General features: G+C 46.6%; 1 protein-coding gene and 1 long non-coding RNA gene across 12 annotated transcripts in view; one reads left to right on the top strand and one right to left on the bottom strand.

Annotated features, from left to right (window-relative positions):
• Positions 1–668: 668 nt before the first annotated feature.
• LOC108923323 (uncharacterized) lies at positions 669–15,542 on the bottom strand. 9 transcript variants are annotated; one of them, XR_003797245.1, is made up of 8 exons: positions 13,803–14,067; positions 6,506–6,611; positions 6,157–6,419; positions 5,114–5,218; positions 4,027–5,032; positions 3,504–3,560; positions 3,355–3,381; positions 669–3,009 (listed from the first exon to the last, which is right to left on the bottom strand). It is a non-coding gene; the product is annotated as an uncharacterized LOC108923323 (long non-coding RNA). The 9 variants fall into 9 exon arrangements; XR_003797243.1 differs by having other exon boundaries at positions 4,027–4,154; positions 4,291–5,032; positions 6,157–6,611; positions 13,803–14,064; XR_003797240.1 differs by lacking the exon at positions 13,803–14,067 and adding an exon at positions 15,470–15,542 and having other exon boundaries at positions 6,157–6,611.
• The window catches only part of adamts9 (ADAM metallopeptidase with thrombospondin type 1 motif, 9), a 54,570-nt gene continuing 50,928 nt past the window's right edge, over positions 12,052–15,693 (top strand). For 2 of the 3 annotated variants that reach the window (XR_003797237.1, XM_029247854.1), the window contains exons 1-3: positions 12,053–12,462; positions 12,626–13,005; positions 15,480–15,642. Coding sequence is in view for 2 of the 3 variants with exons in the window: in XM_029247854.1 (XP_029103687.1) it covers positions 12,363–12,462; positions 12,626–13,005; positions 15,480–15,642 (643 nt within the window). In the remaining variant the exon portion in view is untranslated. Of the gene's footprint in view, positions 12,463–12,625; positions 13,006–15,479; positions 15,643–15,693 lie in introns of all 3 variants that reach the window. The other variant, XM_029247853.1, reaches the window with a different exon arrangement.

The raw sequence follows: 15,693 nt of genomic DNA on the forward strand, positions 1-15,693 counted from the left end.
CCCAGATCTTAAAGCAGGACCAGGACCCAACTCTTTTTCTCCGCTCTACCCACTACTTCAGAAGCGTCACAACTGATATCGTCTCAATGTCTGAGCCTGTCTTCTTGCCTTGATAGATTCTGCACAATTCCAGACCATCTTCTCCTCCTTTCCTCCAACTTGTCCCTCATCTCTGGCTCCTTAACCCAGGTATTCAGAGAGACATGTCACACCTTTCCAGCGCTGATCTGGATTCACTTATCTGACTGAGCTACTTATTACCAACTAACGTCAACAACCGCTTGTCCCGAGCGAGAGCCTACCCGGCAGCACAGCGATAACAAAGGCCGAAGGGGGGAGGGGACACGCCCCAGATGGGATGCCAGTCCGCCGCAAGGCACCCCAAGCGGGGCTCGAACCCCGGACCCACCACACAGCAGGCACTGGGCAAACCCACCGCATTGCCATGCCGCCCTCGCTTATTATATGAAAACTTTTTTTTTATACATTCTGATACAGCTTTGACACATTTGATACAGTTTGGTACAATTTTCATACATTTGATACAATCTGACACAATTTCAGAATTAGAATCAGAATGAGTTTTATTGGCCAGTGTGTTGACGCACACAAGGAATTTGCAGTGGTTCTAGGCGCCTCCAGTATTTACAGACACAGCCGACACGGAATTACACAATAAATAAATACATATTTACAAAGTATACAAATACGAGTATAAATAGTAGTATAAAAGTACACTTTACACTATAATAGTAGTAGTTCAATACAATCACATACAATCTTGATACAAATGTCAAGTGACTACAAAGGCAGGAACAGTATAAACGCTGTAAATACATCGTCGGTCTTCTCCTTCTAGTTGGATTTACTTGAGTATTCGATGTGACAAAAATGTTATAGACGCATGTAATGGAACGATGTGGCCAGTTGCCCCAGCGCCCATGCTGGGCGAGGACATGGGAAACGGGACAGAGCGAAGCTACCGTCACCCCACCCCCCATGTTCTGGCCTGGATTGAATGATGCAACGCTCTGTTTGGTTTGTGGTATCAGTTACACGCCTGACATTCCTCATCCCACTGGACACATCTGACACACCGTCTTGGGAGAGAGCGACAACATTTCGGACTCACACCGCAGTAAAATGCAGGTTTATCCAAGTCTCAGTGCTGCCTATGTGTTTGGATTCCAACCTCTGTGGGCTCTTTAGTAAATTTTTACTCTCTCATTTCTGCTGCAGCCTAAGATCATTTCCAGTTACATGGAATAAAAGGAGTCTCCGTTAACTACATGTTTTTTTTTTTTTTTGTCCTCTTACTACAAAACCGTTTTATCCAATAGCCTCAAACATATTGCCTTCCATTATGGTATTGACACAAGAATGATTTTTTTTTTTTTTTTTGCACCGCCATCTGATATTTGGTATTTCCTGTACCTCTGAACCATTAATTCTGAACACAAATACATTCTCAGAAAAAGGCTTGGTCAAAAAGTCAGTGCCACTGGGAAAAGGGAGGAGTCACACACCACACCACCATTTTTCATCTCAGCGGTGTGTCTTCCTCCATGAGCTGGGGCTTTGGGATCTTTTTTGCAACGGGCGAGTATAAATAATTTTGGAGCGTCTGTAGGATGAAAGCAGGACAAAACAATGGCATGCAGTTTGTTTTGTTTTCGGAATGCCCCACATCAGTTTAGAAGAGACCTACATGAGCACTTGTGACAGTCAATGATCCATTAAGTGTTTACATTCATTACCCCTGTCTGCTTCATGTTATGTTTTCCAGGGAAGAGAATACACTAAAAATCTGTTTTTCTCCATCAGAGGCAAAGTGCATAAAACCCCTTTACATTAAATTGATTGTATATGTCTTGTGGGTTTAAACAGGGAACATCCTTTGCTGTTTAACTTGCAGAGCAAAGTTAACATTTTCCAAGTGCAGGAGAGGCTACAGAGAAATATGGCTTGTCTGAAATATGACTGTCAGACACCCTAAAATTGAAGGATTTTTTTTTTTTTTAGAATTATGATCCGCCTTGTAGCACAGTGTGTGGCTTCATCAACTGATTTAAATATTACGGTTTGGAGTATTTATGGTATTTATATTAAAGAAACTAGTACTAAGGGCAGTGTAATATTGTTTGACTGTGACTTGAATATCCAGCTGTATGAAATTGTGAAATATTCGTCAGTTAAAGCTTGGGCACCTTCATAATAATACTTAACAGTGACTGCATGAAAATGTTTGAAATTTCCATAAACCCTCAGTAGATCTCTTCTGTGAATATGCACAAAATAATCAGTTTGTGATCCATCAAATCTCAATGCCAAAATTCTTTTTAACAACTGTTTAGACGTATGAACATCTAAACACTGTGCACTGTAAACATTATCATTCAGGAAAATGTTTGTAGAATTATTTGCAACATTTAAAATGTATTTATGTAAAGAGCAAAAAACAGTTTAAAAAAACCATTGAATTGTACAGGATAAACTCGGGTGCGAACACCAACAGGCGTTGAGAATGAACGTCCGGGGCATTTTGCTTGTCTCGAAGGTTAGGTGTCCCTGAACCGTAACGTATGTAGTGCAGCAGATCCATTTGATCAGTGATTACAGGAGGAATGCTGCGGTGCCTGGTTCGAGAGCCAGTTCACAGGCTTACTGTCAGAACGAATGGCCAGGTTCCAGCTGACATAGCTGACCAGAGCCGGGAACCGCGTCCCATGTCCTTCGGCCGAGAAAAGTAGATTAGCGGCACAAGCAAAGCAACTTCTTCATTTTCCAGAGTCGCGTTGCCTGCATGCATGTGCATGTGAGTGACAGAAACGTAAATCATCCGGGAGGTGTAATTCCTTTCCCTCCCCGCTGCTGCACGGCTGTCATCTCTGGAGGCCGTGGAAGTCGTGGTCACCCCAGCGCACACTGAGCGTGTCAGCGGGACCCTGTCCAGCCCACTTTCCCGACACTGACAGCTGGAGAATGGAACTTGTGACCCAGAACACAAACCTACATATAAAGCCACAAAAGAGTAGTTAGAAGCAGATGGAGCAAAGGAGGAACAAGCTTTTTTTTGATCTTGTCTGACCTTCTGCTTTTCCCATTTTAAGGAGATCATTATATTCTAATGCAGCTGTCATAACTATTATTCAAAAAAGGTACTAATTTTTACGCACATTTCAACCTGTTTTCCGAAGTATACTGTATTTACATTGCATTTGTTTATTCATTTACTATATAAATACGTATACAAAATATATGCAAAAAGTATGCAAATGACAAAATGATATACAAGCCATCAGTATCATCCTTATGAGGCGACCAATCAGCGAAAGGAGAAAAATTAACGCATACCTGCTGCAGATGAGTCTCGGTCCCTTTCTGAAAAGGAATGTGGGAAAAAAGCAAGTGTTATTTACACACACAAGAGAAATGGTGGGAGCTGTTATCTGTGTGGCAGCATGCTGAGAGATGGAGGGACTCTGTGTTTTTGTTTGCTCCACCTCATCATCGGGACTGTGTGGGTCTGGTGCCAAGTGATCCGTGCCATTTCTCCACAGCTGGGCTCATGGCACATGGCGTTGAGGAGAGAGAAGGAGGAATTGCACATAAGCGTTGGAGTCTTTACATGTCGTCGGTATAGTTCTAATCAGCCAAATACCAAGGTGTGTGGGGGGGGGCAGCAGGTGGCATAGTGGTTAAAGCTGTTACATTGCAGAAGGTCCCGGGTTCAGATTCCCACCTCCTGCTGTAGTACCACTGATGCAGTACCATTACTCTGCATTAATACATTACGAATACCCTGCTCTTTGAATGGTTAAATCAGTGTAAAGTTGATTATGTAACATCATGGTATGTCAATTTCACAGCTAAATAAATAATAAAAATATTTAAAATTTGAATAGGGTTTATATGCGCAAAGTGCTGTACTGTATTCCCTTTGTGTATCTGAACTCATCCAAGTGTACACCCCTTAAAACACTGGGGCGGGTGATGACTTCTCAGTGACTTCACAGAAGTACTTACTTAGTCAGCTGTCATGTAAACAAAGTTTACTTCCAAGAAGGCCGAACACTTGTGGCTGCGTCTTTTCAGCTGTAACTGAGAACACTTGAGCGCTGCCAGCACTCACATCATGACACTCAACGCTGGACCTTGAAAAGAAAAACAACACCTGTCCCTTTTTAAAAATCCACCCTAGTATGTAAATCTGACCCCACTGCGTACAGGTCTGGCACGATGCTGCTGTTGCCATTCCACAGGAAGCAGGAGAGCCTGAGAAGGACCTACATCTGGAAGCAGTTCCTAGGCAGCTGGACACTCTTGATATATCAGGACACAATCCCATGGGTTGTGTGGTCTCGGCACAGGTTCATCAGAACTTTGAAGTCCAGCAAACTGGTACTTGGGCACTCCAGTGAGTGCAGTGAGTACACTATTGTCACATGAGTCCTGGACCCTCACCGTGTGCCAGGCCTACAATGAAAATCGTTTGTCCTGAGATTCACCGGGGTTCTGTACATGCCCAGTTATTTTTTTAGATGACAACATAGTGTTGAACAACTTACACTAATTAACCCATTTACACAGTTGTCATTTTTACTGTATGAGGCTAAGTACCATGACCAAGGGTACTAGGGTACTACAGCAGTAGCGGGCATTCAAATCTGCGTCCTTTATGCAGTGCGTGGCAGTTCTAACAAATACGCTTATTTGAAAGACATTTATTCATTTATTTGTAATATTTTTATTCAAAGTACAGAGTATCTGCGCACGAATGCGCGTGTGTGTGTGTGTGTGAGCTCAGGGAGGAAGGGGTGACTTTGGATGTTTACTCAGTTACTACTACAAGTGTAAATGCTGCTCTCCCGCAGGAAGTAATAAGTGTAGCGGTGTTTTTGGGCGCCCCAAGATATCAAACAGCACTTTCCTCTCACAGGAACCAGTTCACCGGCCCTCTGTTCTCAATCGCACGTCCCCCGGCCTCTTTCAGCTCCCCTGGGGGGTGGGGGGGAAAGGAGGACCCTCCTCCCTGAAAAACCGAGAGAGAGAAGGATTCGAAGCGTGTGGGAAGCAGCACGGCGGTGTCCATGGGAAATGTGCTCAGCTGTACCTGGAAGATCTCGTAAGCTCAGGAGCTGCGTCTGTCTGGACCGAACAGTGTGTCCGGACCTTGGACGAAGCGGAGAGCAGGCACGAGAGCCTTGGTCAATCCCACCTGGAAGACCGATGAAGCCAATCAAAAGCTCATTTGTTTCTGTAAATGGTATATCACAAACAAAAGAGGAAATACACAAAAAATGATATTTGTAATGGTTTTATTATTATTATTTGATCTTTACAGCTTTTCAGCTGGTTTTGAAACTATACCCATTCAAGAGTCTTATTGAGAGAGGGAACAGGTGAAGATGTTGAGTAGGGGGTAAATTCCAGGATTTTAGTCAAATTAGGGCTAGGGCCAGCTGGTCTATGCCAGTCTGAAAGGAAGTATCTTATTAATCACTGCTAATGGTGCCAAGGACTCTGCCAACAATGGATGCTGTGCATATTGCTGCTTGCTCTAGGAAGAGAGACGTTAACGTTGGGTGAGAGATTTTCAGTGTATCGTTTGATGAGGTAGCGATAACCCCAGCAGCATCTGTTTTAATGTCGTTCTAGAGCTGACGATGGTGCTCCGGTTTGTGCTGCTCCCTTGGACTGATATAGTCCGACTACCCTGAGATATCTTCTAGATAAGTTTTACTGGTGAACAAGTTGGTGGTTTGAGCAGGGAGCTCCTACAGAATGTTAGATGTACTGTTATTATTATTATTACTACTATTATTATTATTATTAATTCATCCTTGCCATCCAGGGTGACTTCTACATTTACTCTTTTACACAGCTGGGTACTCCCCAGGAACCATTTAACCAGCAGAGTAAAGTATAACCCTTCACAGGTACGTCCTACCTGGGTAAGTCTCAAGAGTAACGGGTATTCAAGGGTGTTCTGCAGGATTTCAGCCAAAATCCTTGTGTAAAAGGTGGGAAAAGATGTCAAAAATGTGCTGTGTGAACAGGAACAGGAGCTATTACCTCCTTTTCCATATCACCTAATAATGATCCTTATATATCAGTAGAGAAATGTTAAGCATTTGCAAGTCATTCGACACTTACTGCGGTCAGCGTGTCCCTTTTTAGACTGTTTGTTAGGCATTCTGTGTGTAGAAATAAAAAGAAAGCAGCACGTGTGCAAAGTTCCAACTGAAATAGAGTCCTGCTGTGTGAAGGAGCATCTCTTAAAGGCTCCACATGTCAAACTTCCCCTGGCTGAAATGTCAGCAATTCTCAACAAAAACTCCCTCTTACAGGCATCTAGATAAAGAATGGTGGGACAGTGACGGTGAGCTCTTGCAGCGGTCTGCAGTGTAGAATCCGTTCTGCGAAAAAACCGTCCAGGCTGAGCGGCGAAGACCGAGACCACAGTCTACAAAGACGTCCATGACGTTCGAAATCTGCTCCCTACTTTTCAGCTTCGTTCAGCTTTCCGCTTATCTGCCATCTTCGGACACAGAGAGGAAGAAGTGCTGAATCGCCAGATCATCTCCGAAAAAGCCTACTGGACACGGCACCTACAGAGAGACACGCACACACACACACACACACTTCAGGCGTCAACGTGCTCAGGACTTGGATCAGCATTATAGAAATATGGTGAAAATACAAAAGACATTCAAGCCATTTTCCAACTTGTGTTTCTGTGGTGTCCTAAACATTCTCGTTCCCCCCAGCTCACTCCCTTGCTCTCTCAGCCCCTTGAGGGTGCTTTACAGAAGGGGACAATCTCCCGGAAATAAGGACCACAGGGACTAGGCCTGTGTTGGTTTTAAAATCTTTTCGGCATTCGTTCCGTAGAAGCGTGACCTCTACGCCGTGTCCACCGGCACCAGAGTCACCAGAGCTGCTCAGCGTGTTATAAAAGGGACTGGATCCTGCGATGGTTCATTAACACTGGCCAGTGTGCTGGAGTCATAAGAATTCAAATAGCATCCATTTAAAGACATATGGTGCCTTAAAGACTAAAAATACTCCTCTACAATAAATTAGTAGAGTCCATATTCAGAATAACTAGCATTCCATAAAAACAACAACTCCTTAAGGGCTTTTATCGGTTTGAATTAGAATGTCATAAGACTTTCCTTTGACCTCATACAGTTCAGTCGTTATGAATTTAGTGTTTTTCTGTAATTTGATGTGTAACATAGAGCCAAGTGTGACATACAGCATGTACACAGCATCCAGAATCCTGTTCTTATAACTTAGCACTAACATTTAAGCATAAACACAGCATACCTGATGGGGAAAAAGAGCTCTGTGTGTGTGTGTATGTATGTGTGTGTGTATGTGTGTGTGTGTGGTAATTGGTCAGGTTATGCATGCACTGGCTACAAAGACACATAGGAGAGCAGGTTGAGTGAGTTTCAAACCCACATCCAGGTGCTGTGAGGCTGCAGTGACCACCATCCACCTAAAAACAATTAATTTGCTGAGGCAAAAACTCAACTGCATCTGGAAAGGACTCTACACTCTCCCGCTCCATGTAAATGCAGCCTTAACCATCTGAGAGGCATCGGTGAAAAGCGTTTGGGCAAATCAGAGACAGAAGCCATGCGCACCTGCTGCAACCTACCAAGTGGTGATACCATGTCGCTCGTACCTTTTTTTTTTTTGCAAGTGCAGAGAGGTGTTTCTGAAAGAATTACAGGAGCACACTTATAGAGGCTTAGAGGGCTGTGCTAAATGAACACTTGTGTTCTTGTATATGGGAAGCTGGTGCCATAGTGGTTAGAGCTGAAGGTTGCTGGTTCAAATCTGTTCATGTGCTGTAGAACCTTTGAGCAATGTACCCCTAACCCTAGAATTGCTCCAGAAAAAATTACCCAGCTGTAACAACGGGCAAATAACCGTAGGTCAATTAAAATTATGTTACCCTACAGCGAAGTGTCAGCTAAGTGAATAAACGTCCTGCTCTAATGGCAACTTAAATTCATCGTTATTTCAGTGTGTGCACAAGCATCCACAGACACGTGTCTATGGGGCAGCAGCTTGTTCAGTGTTTGAAAAGTGGCACAGCACTGGTTAAAACTATCAAACCGGGAGGCTCCACACAACTGGCAGGTCCAAAACGAAAATGCATGCAGAGCAACGTGGGTTGATCTGATGAAAGATAAACTGGAGGTCACAGCCACACAGCTCTGAAAACCCCAGACGGTGACTTCTGAGGGAAGTTCTCTTTCCTGCAGTTTTAGATCTGACTGATCTGCATCTACAACTCAATACGGGGGGAAAAATCTGTTTCGGAGTGCTTTTTCCATATATTTCAATTAACTCCTGTGTCCATGTGACTTACATGACAAGAAAATTATTATGACAGAATAAGACTACTGTCATTACTGCAGAAATGTAAAAAATGCACTTATTTAAATGCCATTATGAAGGTAGTAAGTATCGTGCTCACTGTGGGTCAAAGCGATATCCTACAAACTACATTCAAATTTTATGGGCGTTTGTGTCTTGACTCATGTCCTTCCCTACCTCATCACATCTACGACAATAAATTACGGATCTAAGGATACACAGCACAGTGATTATGTGCAGTATGACATATCTGCACAGTATGTGAACAACCACCAACTTCAGTTATCTATGAAAACAGGAATTTGCAGTCAGCGAAAGCTGCTGAAAATAACACAATTGATTGATGAAAATGACATGGAAAACAAAATGAATCTGTCAAATTTGACTGCATTGCTGTTTCATACAGTCAACTCTGTCTTGTGCAAACTACTGTATTATGGTGGAATGGTGAGTAGCACTGCTGTCTCACAGCACCTGGGTGGTGTGAGAGAACAGTGGTTTGAACCCTGCTCAGTCTGTGTAAAGTTTGCACATGGTGTGTGTGTGTGTTCGGTGATGCAGTGGGTTGGACCATAGTCCTGCTTTCTGGTGGGTCTGGGGTTTGAGTCCTGCTTGGGGTGCATTGTGATGGACTGGTGTCCTGTCCTGGGTGTGTCCCCTCCCCCTCTGGCCTTGTGCCCTGTGTTCTGGGTGGGCTCTGTGACCCTGAATGGGATGAGTGGTTCTGAAAATTTGTGTGTGTGTGTGTGTTTTTCCTCCCACAATCCAAAGACATGCAGTTCAGGTGGATTAGTGACATTAAATTGTCCTTAGTGCGTGAATAGCGGAGTGATTGTGTGTATGTGTGGCTACCCTGCGATGGACTGGTATCCCGTCCAGGGTGTACCCCCTCCGCCTTGCACCCAATGCTTCATTAATAGGCTCCACTTCACCCTGACCCTGGTCAGGACAAGTGGTTATTGATTGGATGGATGATGGACATTTCAAGTGTTCCTCTATTATAGTCATAGCTTTGTTAAATGCACGTAAATTAATAAGTACTTGTGAAATCTTTTTGTCAACAGAACATACAAATTAAGCCAGGAAGACTGTAAACTGACACATGAATAATGTACGATAATCCTGTTCTGAAAGTGCAACAGCCTGAATACCTCAAACTCACTCACACACCATTTTAAAGTTCCCCATACTTTGAGCAAATATAGCGGACTGTCCTTTCACACTCAACATATGGATTTCAGATGGTAATTTCAAAGGTCTTAGTTCTGACCAGGGACAGCTAGTAGTGTAGTGGTTAGAGCTGTTGCTTTTGGACCCAAAGGTCACAGGTTTGAGTCCTCTCTCCTGCTGTAGCACCCTTGATCCTAAATTGCTCCAGTAAAAGTCACCCAGCTGTATAAATGGGTAAATAATTATAAGTATGTTACTAAGTATTATTCTTAGTATTGTAAGTATAATAATAATGCTTTGAAGAACTGTGTCAAGCAGTTATGCATCTACTTGAATACAGCCTATGACTCCATGCTTTGGGTTTATTAATATCACAGATTTGCTTATTGTATTAATATTTCCTAGTCGGAACAGAACAACCAGGGGCAACAGGTAGCGTAGGGGTCGGGCATTTGCCCTGTAATTTCAAGTTCCTGAGTTTGAATCCCTGTATTGTCTTACCCTTGGTCAAGGTACAGTAAGAACTGATACGGTAAAATACTCTGGTGCATAGATTTAAAAGCAGTAAGTCAAGTTATCAAACACTTGAAGTCATCTTGGGCAAAGGTTGTCACATAAGTAATTAAAATTTTAATAGGTCTTGGATGTGGGAACCTCAGAATTATATGATATCCCCAGTGTGTGTGATCTTACCTGATTATAAATTCATTTTATAGAAACTTTCCAGTGACGTCACAGAGGCGCTCAGTCAAATCGTGTCGTATAAAACAAGTTATTTTTTCTGTGTGCAAAAAATTCTTCGAAAGCCTTTTAGTTTGCTTGTGACATTTAAGCCGTGTTGGACAGAGGGGTCGGCGCAATAACGACAAGTAACGACAAATATTTAACATGGCTTTCTTCTTTCTACTCTTCTTCCTACGTGCACAGACAGAGTGAAGTGTGAAGTAAAGCGAACGGTGCCCAGCAGTAGAGTAGCTAACGCGCTATTAGCGCCCGGCGGAAAGTTCGCGTCGCTCTTGTCGTCGTTGTGTTCGGTGGAAACGGTCAAGACTCCGCTGACACTGAGTCAGTGTCTCGCTAATTTGGTCTCTTCCTTTGGTCTGCTTTTACACTTACTGTCAGGGCTCTTCGAAAGGCCGTTTCGCCATTTTCGGCGCCGTTGCACTGCGAACGGACACCGGTCTCATCGAGCTTCCCCCTCTGACTCTGTGTGTGCGCGTGAGACAGCGCGAGGCTGAGGCTGCCGCTGCCACTGCCACTGCCGCCGGCCCGCTCGCGCGCGCGCGCGCGCTCCGTCCCTCCGCAAAGCGCGGCAAACTAGGACGGAAGAGGCCGGAAGTCATTCTTTACGAGTTGGAAACGATCAATCGCTTCCTCCTCCGAACGGGCTTTCAAAGAGGCGCGCGCCGCCCGGCGAAGGGGAGCGAGCTCGGAGCAGGGCAGCTCGCGCCCGCCCGCACGCGGTTCATCACGGGTTTCTAGGTCAGCGGGTTCGCGCTCGCCTCGCTCTTTGATCTGATTATTTCTGCCAAAGTGAAGCGTCATTACGAACTGCTGCGCTTCCCCCCCCCACCCCATCTCCAGGCTCCAGGATGCGTGTTCTCGAAAGTGTTTGAAGTTCCTGGGAGGATGCATGTCTTGAACCAAGCCCTAAACCATAGTAGCTACATTTACTACTACTTCTTTTATTATTTTATTGCTATTATTATTAGTAGTAGTAGTAATAATAATAGTAATGACTATCTTTGCGCCCTATGCTTCCGGGATAGCCTCCGGACCATCGTGACCCTGACTTGAACAAGCAGTTGAAGAGAGCGAGATTATTATTATTATTATTATTATTATTATTATTATTATTATTATTGTTGTTGTTGTTGAATAGTTTAGCGCCGCATGCTTCCGGGATAGGCTCCGGACCATCGTGACCCTGACTTGAACAAGCAGTTGAAGAGAGCGAGATTATTATTATTATTATTATTATTATTATTATTGTTGTTGTTGTTGAATAGTTTAGCGCCGCATGCTTCCAGGATAGGCTCCGGACCATCGTGACCCTGACTTGAACAAGCAGTTGAAGAGAGCGAGATTATTATTATTATTATTATTATTATTGTTGTTGTTTTTGTTGTTGTTGTCGTCGTTGTTGTTGAATAGTTTAGCGCCGCATGCTTCCGGGATAGGCTCCGGACCATCGTGACCCTGACTTGAACAAGCAGTTGAACAGAGTGAAATTATTATCGTTATTGTTGTTGTTATGCTGTTGACTACAACCTGTCTAATCTCGCCGGTGAGTCGGTTCCAACAAGTGCGGAGTTTTACCGTGATTCTTACAGAAGGGCCCATGTACGTGTAAAAAGGTGTCCGGCGGGACTCCATGTACCCGATGGACTCGGGGCTACTTTGCGAGAAGGCGTGGCCGGCAGAAGGGCGTTTCTTACACTTTGTACCTTCAGCGGCTTTTATATAATCCCGCCCCCGCGCCGCGGAGCAGACCCATCTGGTGCGGGAAGCCCACCGCAGTGGACTGTACAGCGACCCCCTCCTCTGCATTATGCGTGTTCGGCCGGGCTCCCGAGAGCGATTCCCGGCTGAGCGCAAAAGAGCGGCGTCCGGCGAAGAAGCGCTACCCCCGAAAAGTGCACGATAGTGGAGCCGGATGCGGCAGGCGCGCACCCTGCGGAGGAGGCTGCAATAGGGAGCCGTGCCCGAGCGCTGGAAGGGAAGGGGGCCGCCAGCAGTGCAGCGATAAAAGGGGCTGCTTTCCGTCGGACGGGACGGCCCGGGGGACCATCATCATGCGCGTCCACGTCGGTACCCTGCGGGCTCTGGCGCTGCTGTCCTGCTGCCTGAGTGCAGGCGCGATCACGAGGGGAGCGGCGATGACGGAGGGACAAGGTAAAAGTTGCGAGCGCAGCTTCACCTCGACGCGGTGTCGTTGTAACGAAAACGAATGAATGAACGAATGAATGAGTTTCGCAGCGCGTGGTCCGCGCGCGCGCGCCCCGCTTTCGCTCCGTAATTCAGCAGGAGCATCTCTTCGCTTTCTTGTGTCCCTCAGAGAAACTGTTTGAGCAGCTGGGCGCCTACGAGATCGCGAGCCCGGTGCGCGTCAACGACGGCGGGGAGACTTTCCCCAGCAGTGCGCACTTCAAGAGGCGAAGGCGCAGCCTCGAGGCCGCGGCGGACACGGAGTCCGAGCACTGGACCGCCTCCCGCGTCCACTACAAGCTGTCCGCCTTCGGACAGGACTTCCACCTGGACCTCAGGCCGGAGACGGCCTTCATCGCGCCCCTGTACACCGTGTCCGTGCTGGGGGAGCCGCGCGCGAACTTCTCCGAAGATCTGGAGGAGGACACCGAGTTCCAGCACTGCTTCTACAAAGGGCACGTCAATGCAAAGGAGGAGCACACGGCGGTGATCAGCCTGTGCTCCGGACTGGTGAGTGAGTGAGTGAGTGAGTGAGTGAGTGAGGGGAGGGGGGGTCCAGTTCCTTAACTACCCTGAGCTACAGTAATTACGGGACCCGTCTGCGGAGGGCCCCATGCCGTGTCCCGGTTTGGGCTGTTGCCTTGCAGTGTGACGGTTGTTGGTTCGAATCCCCCATCCGATCAACGCTTGAATGGAGCCAGAAAAAAATTTACCCAACGGTATAAACGGGGTAAATCAATGTAAAGGTGTGTAACACTGTAAGTCGTCTTGTACAAAACAAAAGGCGTCGGCAAAATGAAAACCATAAAGCGCGCTCCCGTGACCGTCTCGCCGTGGCCCTCGGCCTTCATTAATAACACGTTCTCTTCACTGATGGACATAAAGGCTCTTCTGCGGGTGAAACAAACAAGACAGTTGTTGGAGGATTGTGGGCAAGTACCTCCCACCCAGAAGCCCCATTGACGGTCGCCGGGCGCGCGCCCCGGACTCCCACGGCACTGAACTTCGAAGCGCTGCGTCACAGAGTGATCGGCCTCGCGGGGGTCGCCTCCCGAGGACGCACACGGTGGCGCGCGCGGCGGGCCCCTTTACGCCGGCTGTCCCGAGTGACGTCAGCACGAGCCCACTGTTGACGTGGGTTTTTTTTTTTGGCAGCGCGACCGCGGAAACGGCGCCAAAAGTGTACGAAGTGACTCCGCCGCGTCGCTTGGCGACGAGAAACCCGAGGCTCGAGCCCTGTCGCGTGGAGGATAGATACTGGTAACTTTCACATGGGAAGCGCGTTCACGCGTGGGTGCGAGCCTTACCTTCACGATGCTCCGCGGATAAGATTGAACCTCCTGTCTCCGTCTGTGACGGTAAAAGCCAAGGAGCTGAGACACGGCACAGGATGTACGTGCAAACGGGTTCCCCCGCGGCCCTGCCTTGTGCGCGCGCTCCTGTTCTCGGATGCTGATCCGCATCGCGCTCCGACTGAGCACGAGTGGTGGCCGCGCGCGCGGAGCACGTTTTGTTTACTTGCTGCGGCGTGTTTTGGACGCCCACGTGTGGGCGGGTCCGCCTCCCTGACAGCCGTGCGGGGGGTTCGCATGCAAGCGCGCGCTCCCGATGGTCACTCACGTTCTTTTCGGTAGTAGTGACGTTCACTGATTGGGGGGTGGATTTTAGGAGCAGGAACAAGTGACATATTATTGCTGCTCATCACATTTTACTCTCTATCCCCGTCTTTGCTTGTATAGCTTCATTACTGTGTTTTACCACCTTTAAAGATCTAAATGGACTTAAATGACCTTTGGGGTGTCATAACACCACCAAAACGTTTGCTGATTTTGCTTCACAGAGAATAGTTATTTAAAGAGAATCAGTCTTCCTCATCTAACATAATAGGTGTGTAATGATCAATTCCATATGTTGTTTAGCGGAAGTCGTGTGTGTGTGTGTGTGTGTGTGTGTGTGTGTGTGTGTGTGTGTGTGTGTGGCAGAAACATAACTAGTGTAAAGGTGTAAAAATAAGTGAAGCCCAAGTTGTGCTGGATAAACCAACCAGGTAAGTAGTCAGGTGTGTAAATCAAAATAATTTATTTTAATATTTTTGATTTAGATTTTATGGTTATTTCAATACTTTGTACAAGAATAATGACCTTCTCTGTAGGCTTCACACACTTGGAAGCAGCACTGTAGCACCGGTGCCTCATAAGTGCTGTGCCGTGTCTTCGGACTTGGGTTGGAACCTGGCTTGGTCTCTGCAGAGTGTACATGTTCCCCCAGGAGCTCTGGTTTCAGAGAAAAACGTGTGTGTGTGTGTGTTTGTGTTTGTGTCTGAGTGAATGAGTGTGTTCTTGTTCTATGATGGACTGGAGTCTCATCCAGGGTGTACCCTGCCTCACACCCTAAGTTTCCCGGAGAGGCCCTGGACCACCATGACCCTGTTTGTTGGACAAACCGTTATTCAGAGCAGCTGGATGGATCTCCCATGAAATCCACTTGTGTTTTTTGTCTCCTTTCCCAGCCTCCTTTCTAAAAGAGAGACCCATTTACATTTCAATCTCTTTTCATGTGCGAGATTATTTCCCCACCTGAATTATGATCAGACGATAATGACCATTTTGCAGCCATAAATGGATCCAGTTAATCAAAATCAACCCCCCCTCCCCCCACCGAGGTCCAGTTCTCGGTTTTAATTTCACTTTCATTCACTGATCACGCATTTAGCCAGGCTATCTGGTTATTTCTGATGCTCGAGCGCACATCTGGGAATCGCAAATATTTACGCGACGTGTGAAACAAACGGCACATCATGTCCTGGCTTTAGGGGGGAGAAGCAGTAGGAGCAGTACGGACAATCACCAGCTGATGAAACGAGAAGCGCCGGAGAATTGAAACGTGACGAACGCAGAGTCTTCCGCGCACTCGGCCATATCCGCATTGTGTAAAATGCGCTAAAGAGTTACCTTAACTGGCGGCGATGTTTTACCTGTTCTCAGCTCGGCACCTTCAGGGCCCCTGACGGAGAGTTCTTCGTGGAGCCCCTTCACAGCTACGGCGGGCGGCACTACGAGGAAGAACACAACAAACCTCATCTTGTTTATAGAAAGGAGGCGCCGAGCGGAGACCCTCCCCGGAGTGCGGCCGAGTGTGACACTTCAGGTAAATAAACGGGCAAAGCGAGGGTCGTAACAAAACCGTGAGCAACCGAGG

This window comes from Scleropages formosus, chromosome 22 (genome assembly GCF_900964775.1).
Source record: "Scleropages formosus chromosome 22, fSclFor1.1, whole genome shotgun sequence".
NCBI lineage: Eukaryota > Metazoa > Chordata > Actinopteri > Osteoglossiformes > Osteoglossidae > Scleropages > Scleropages formosus.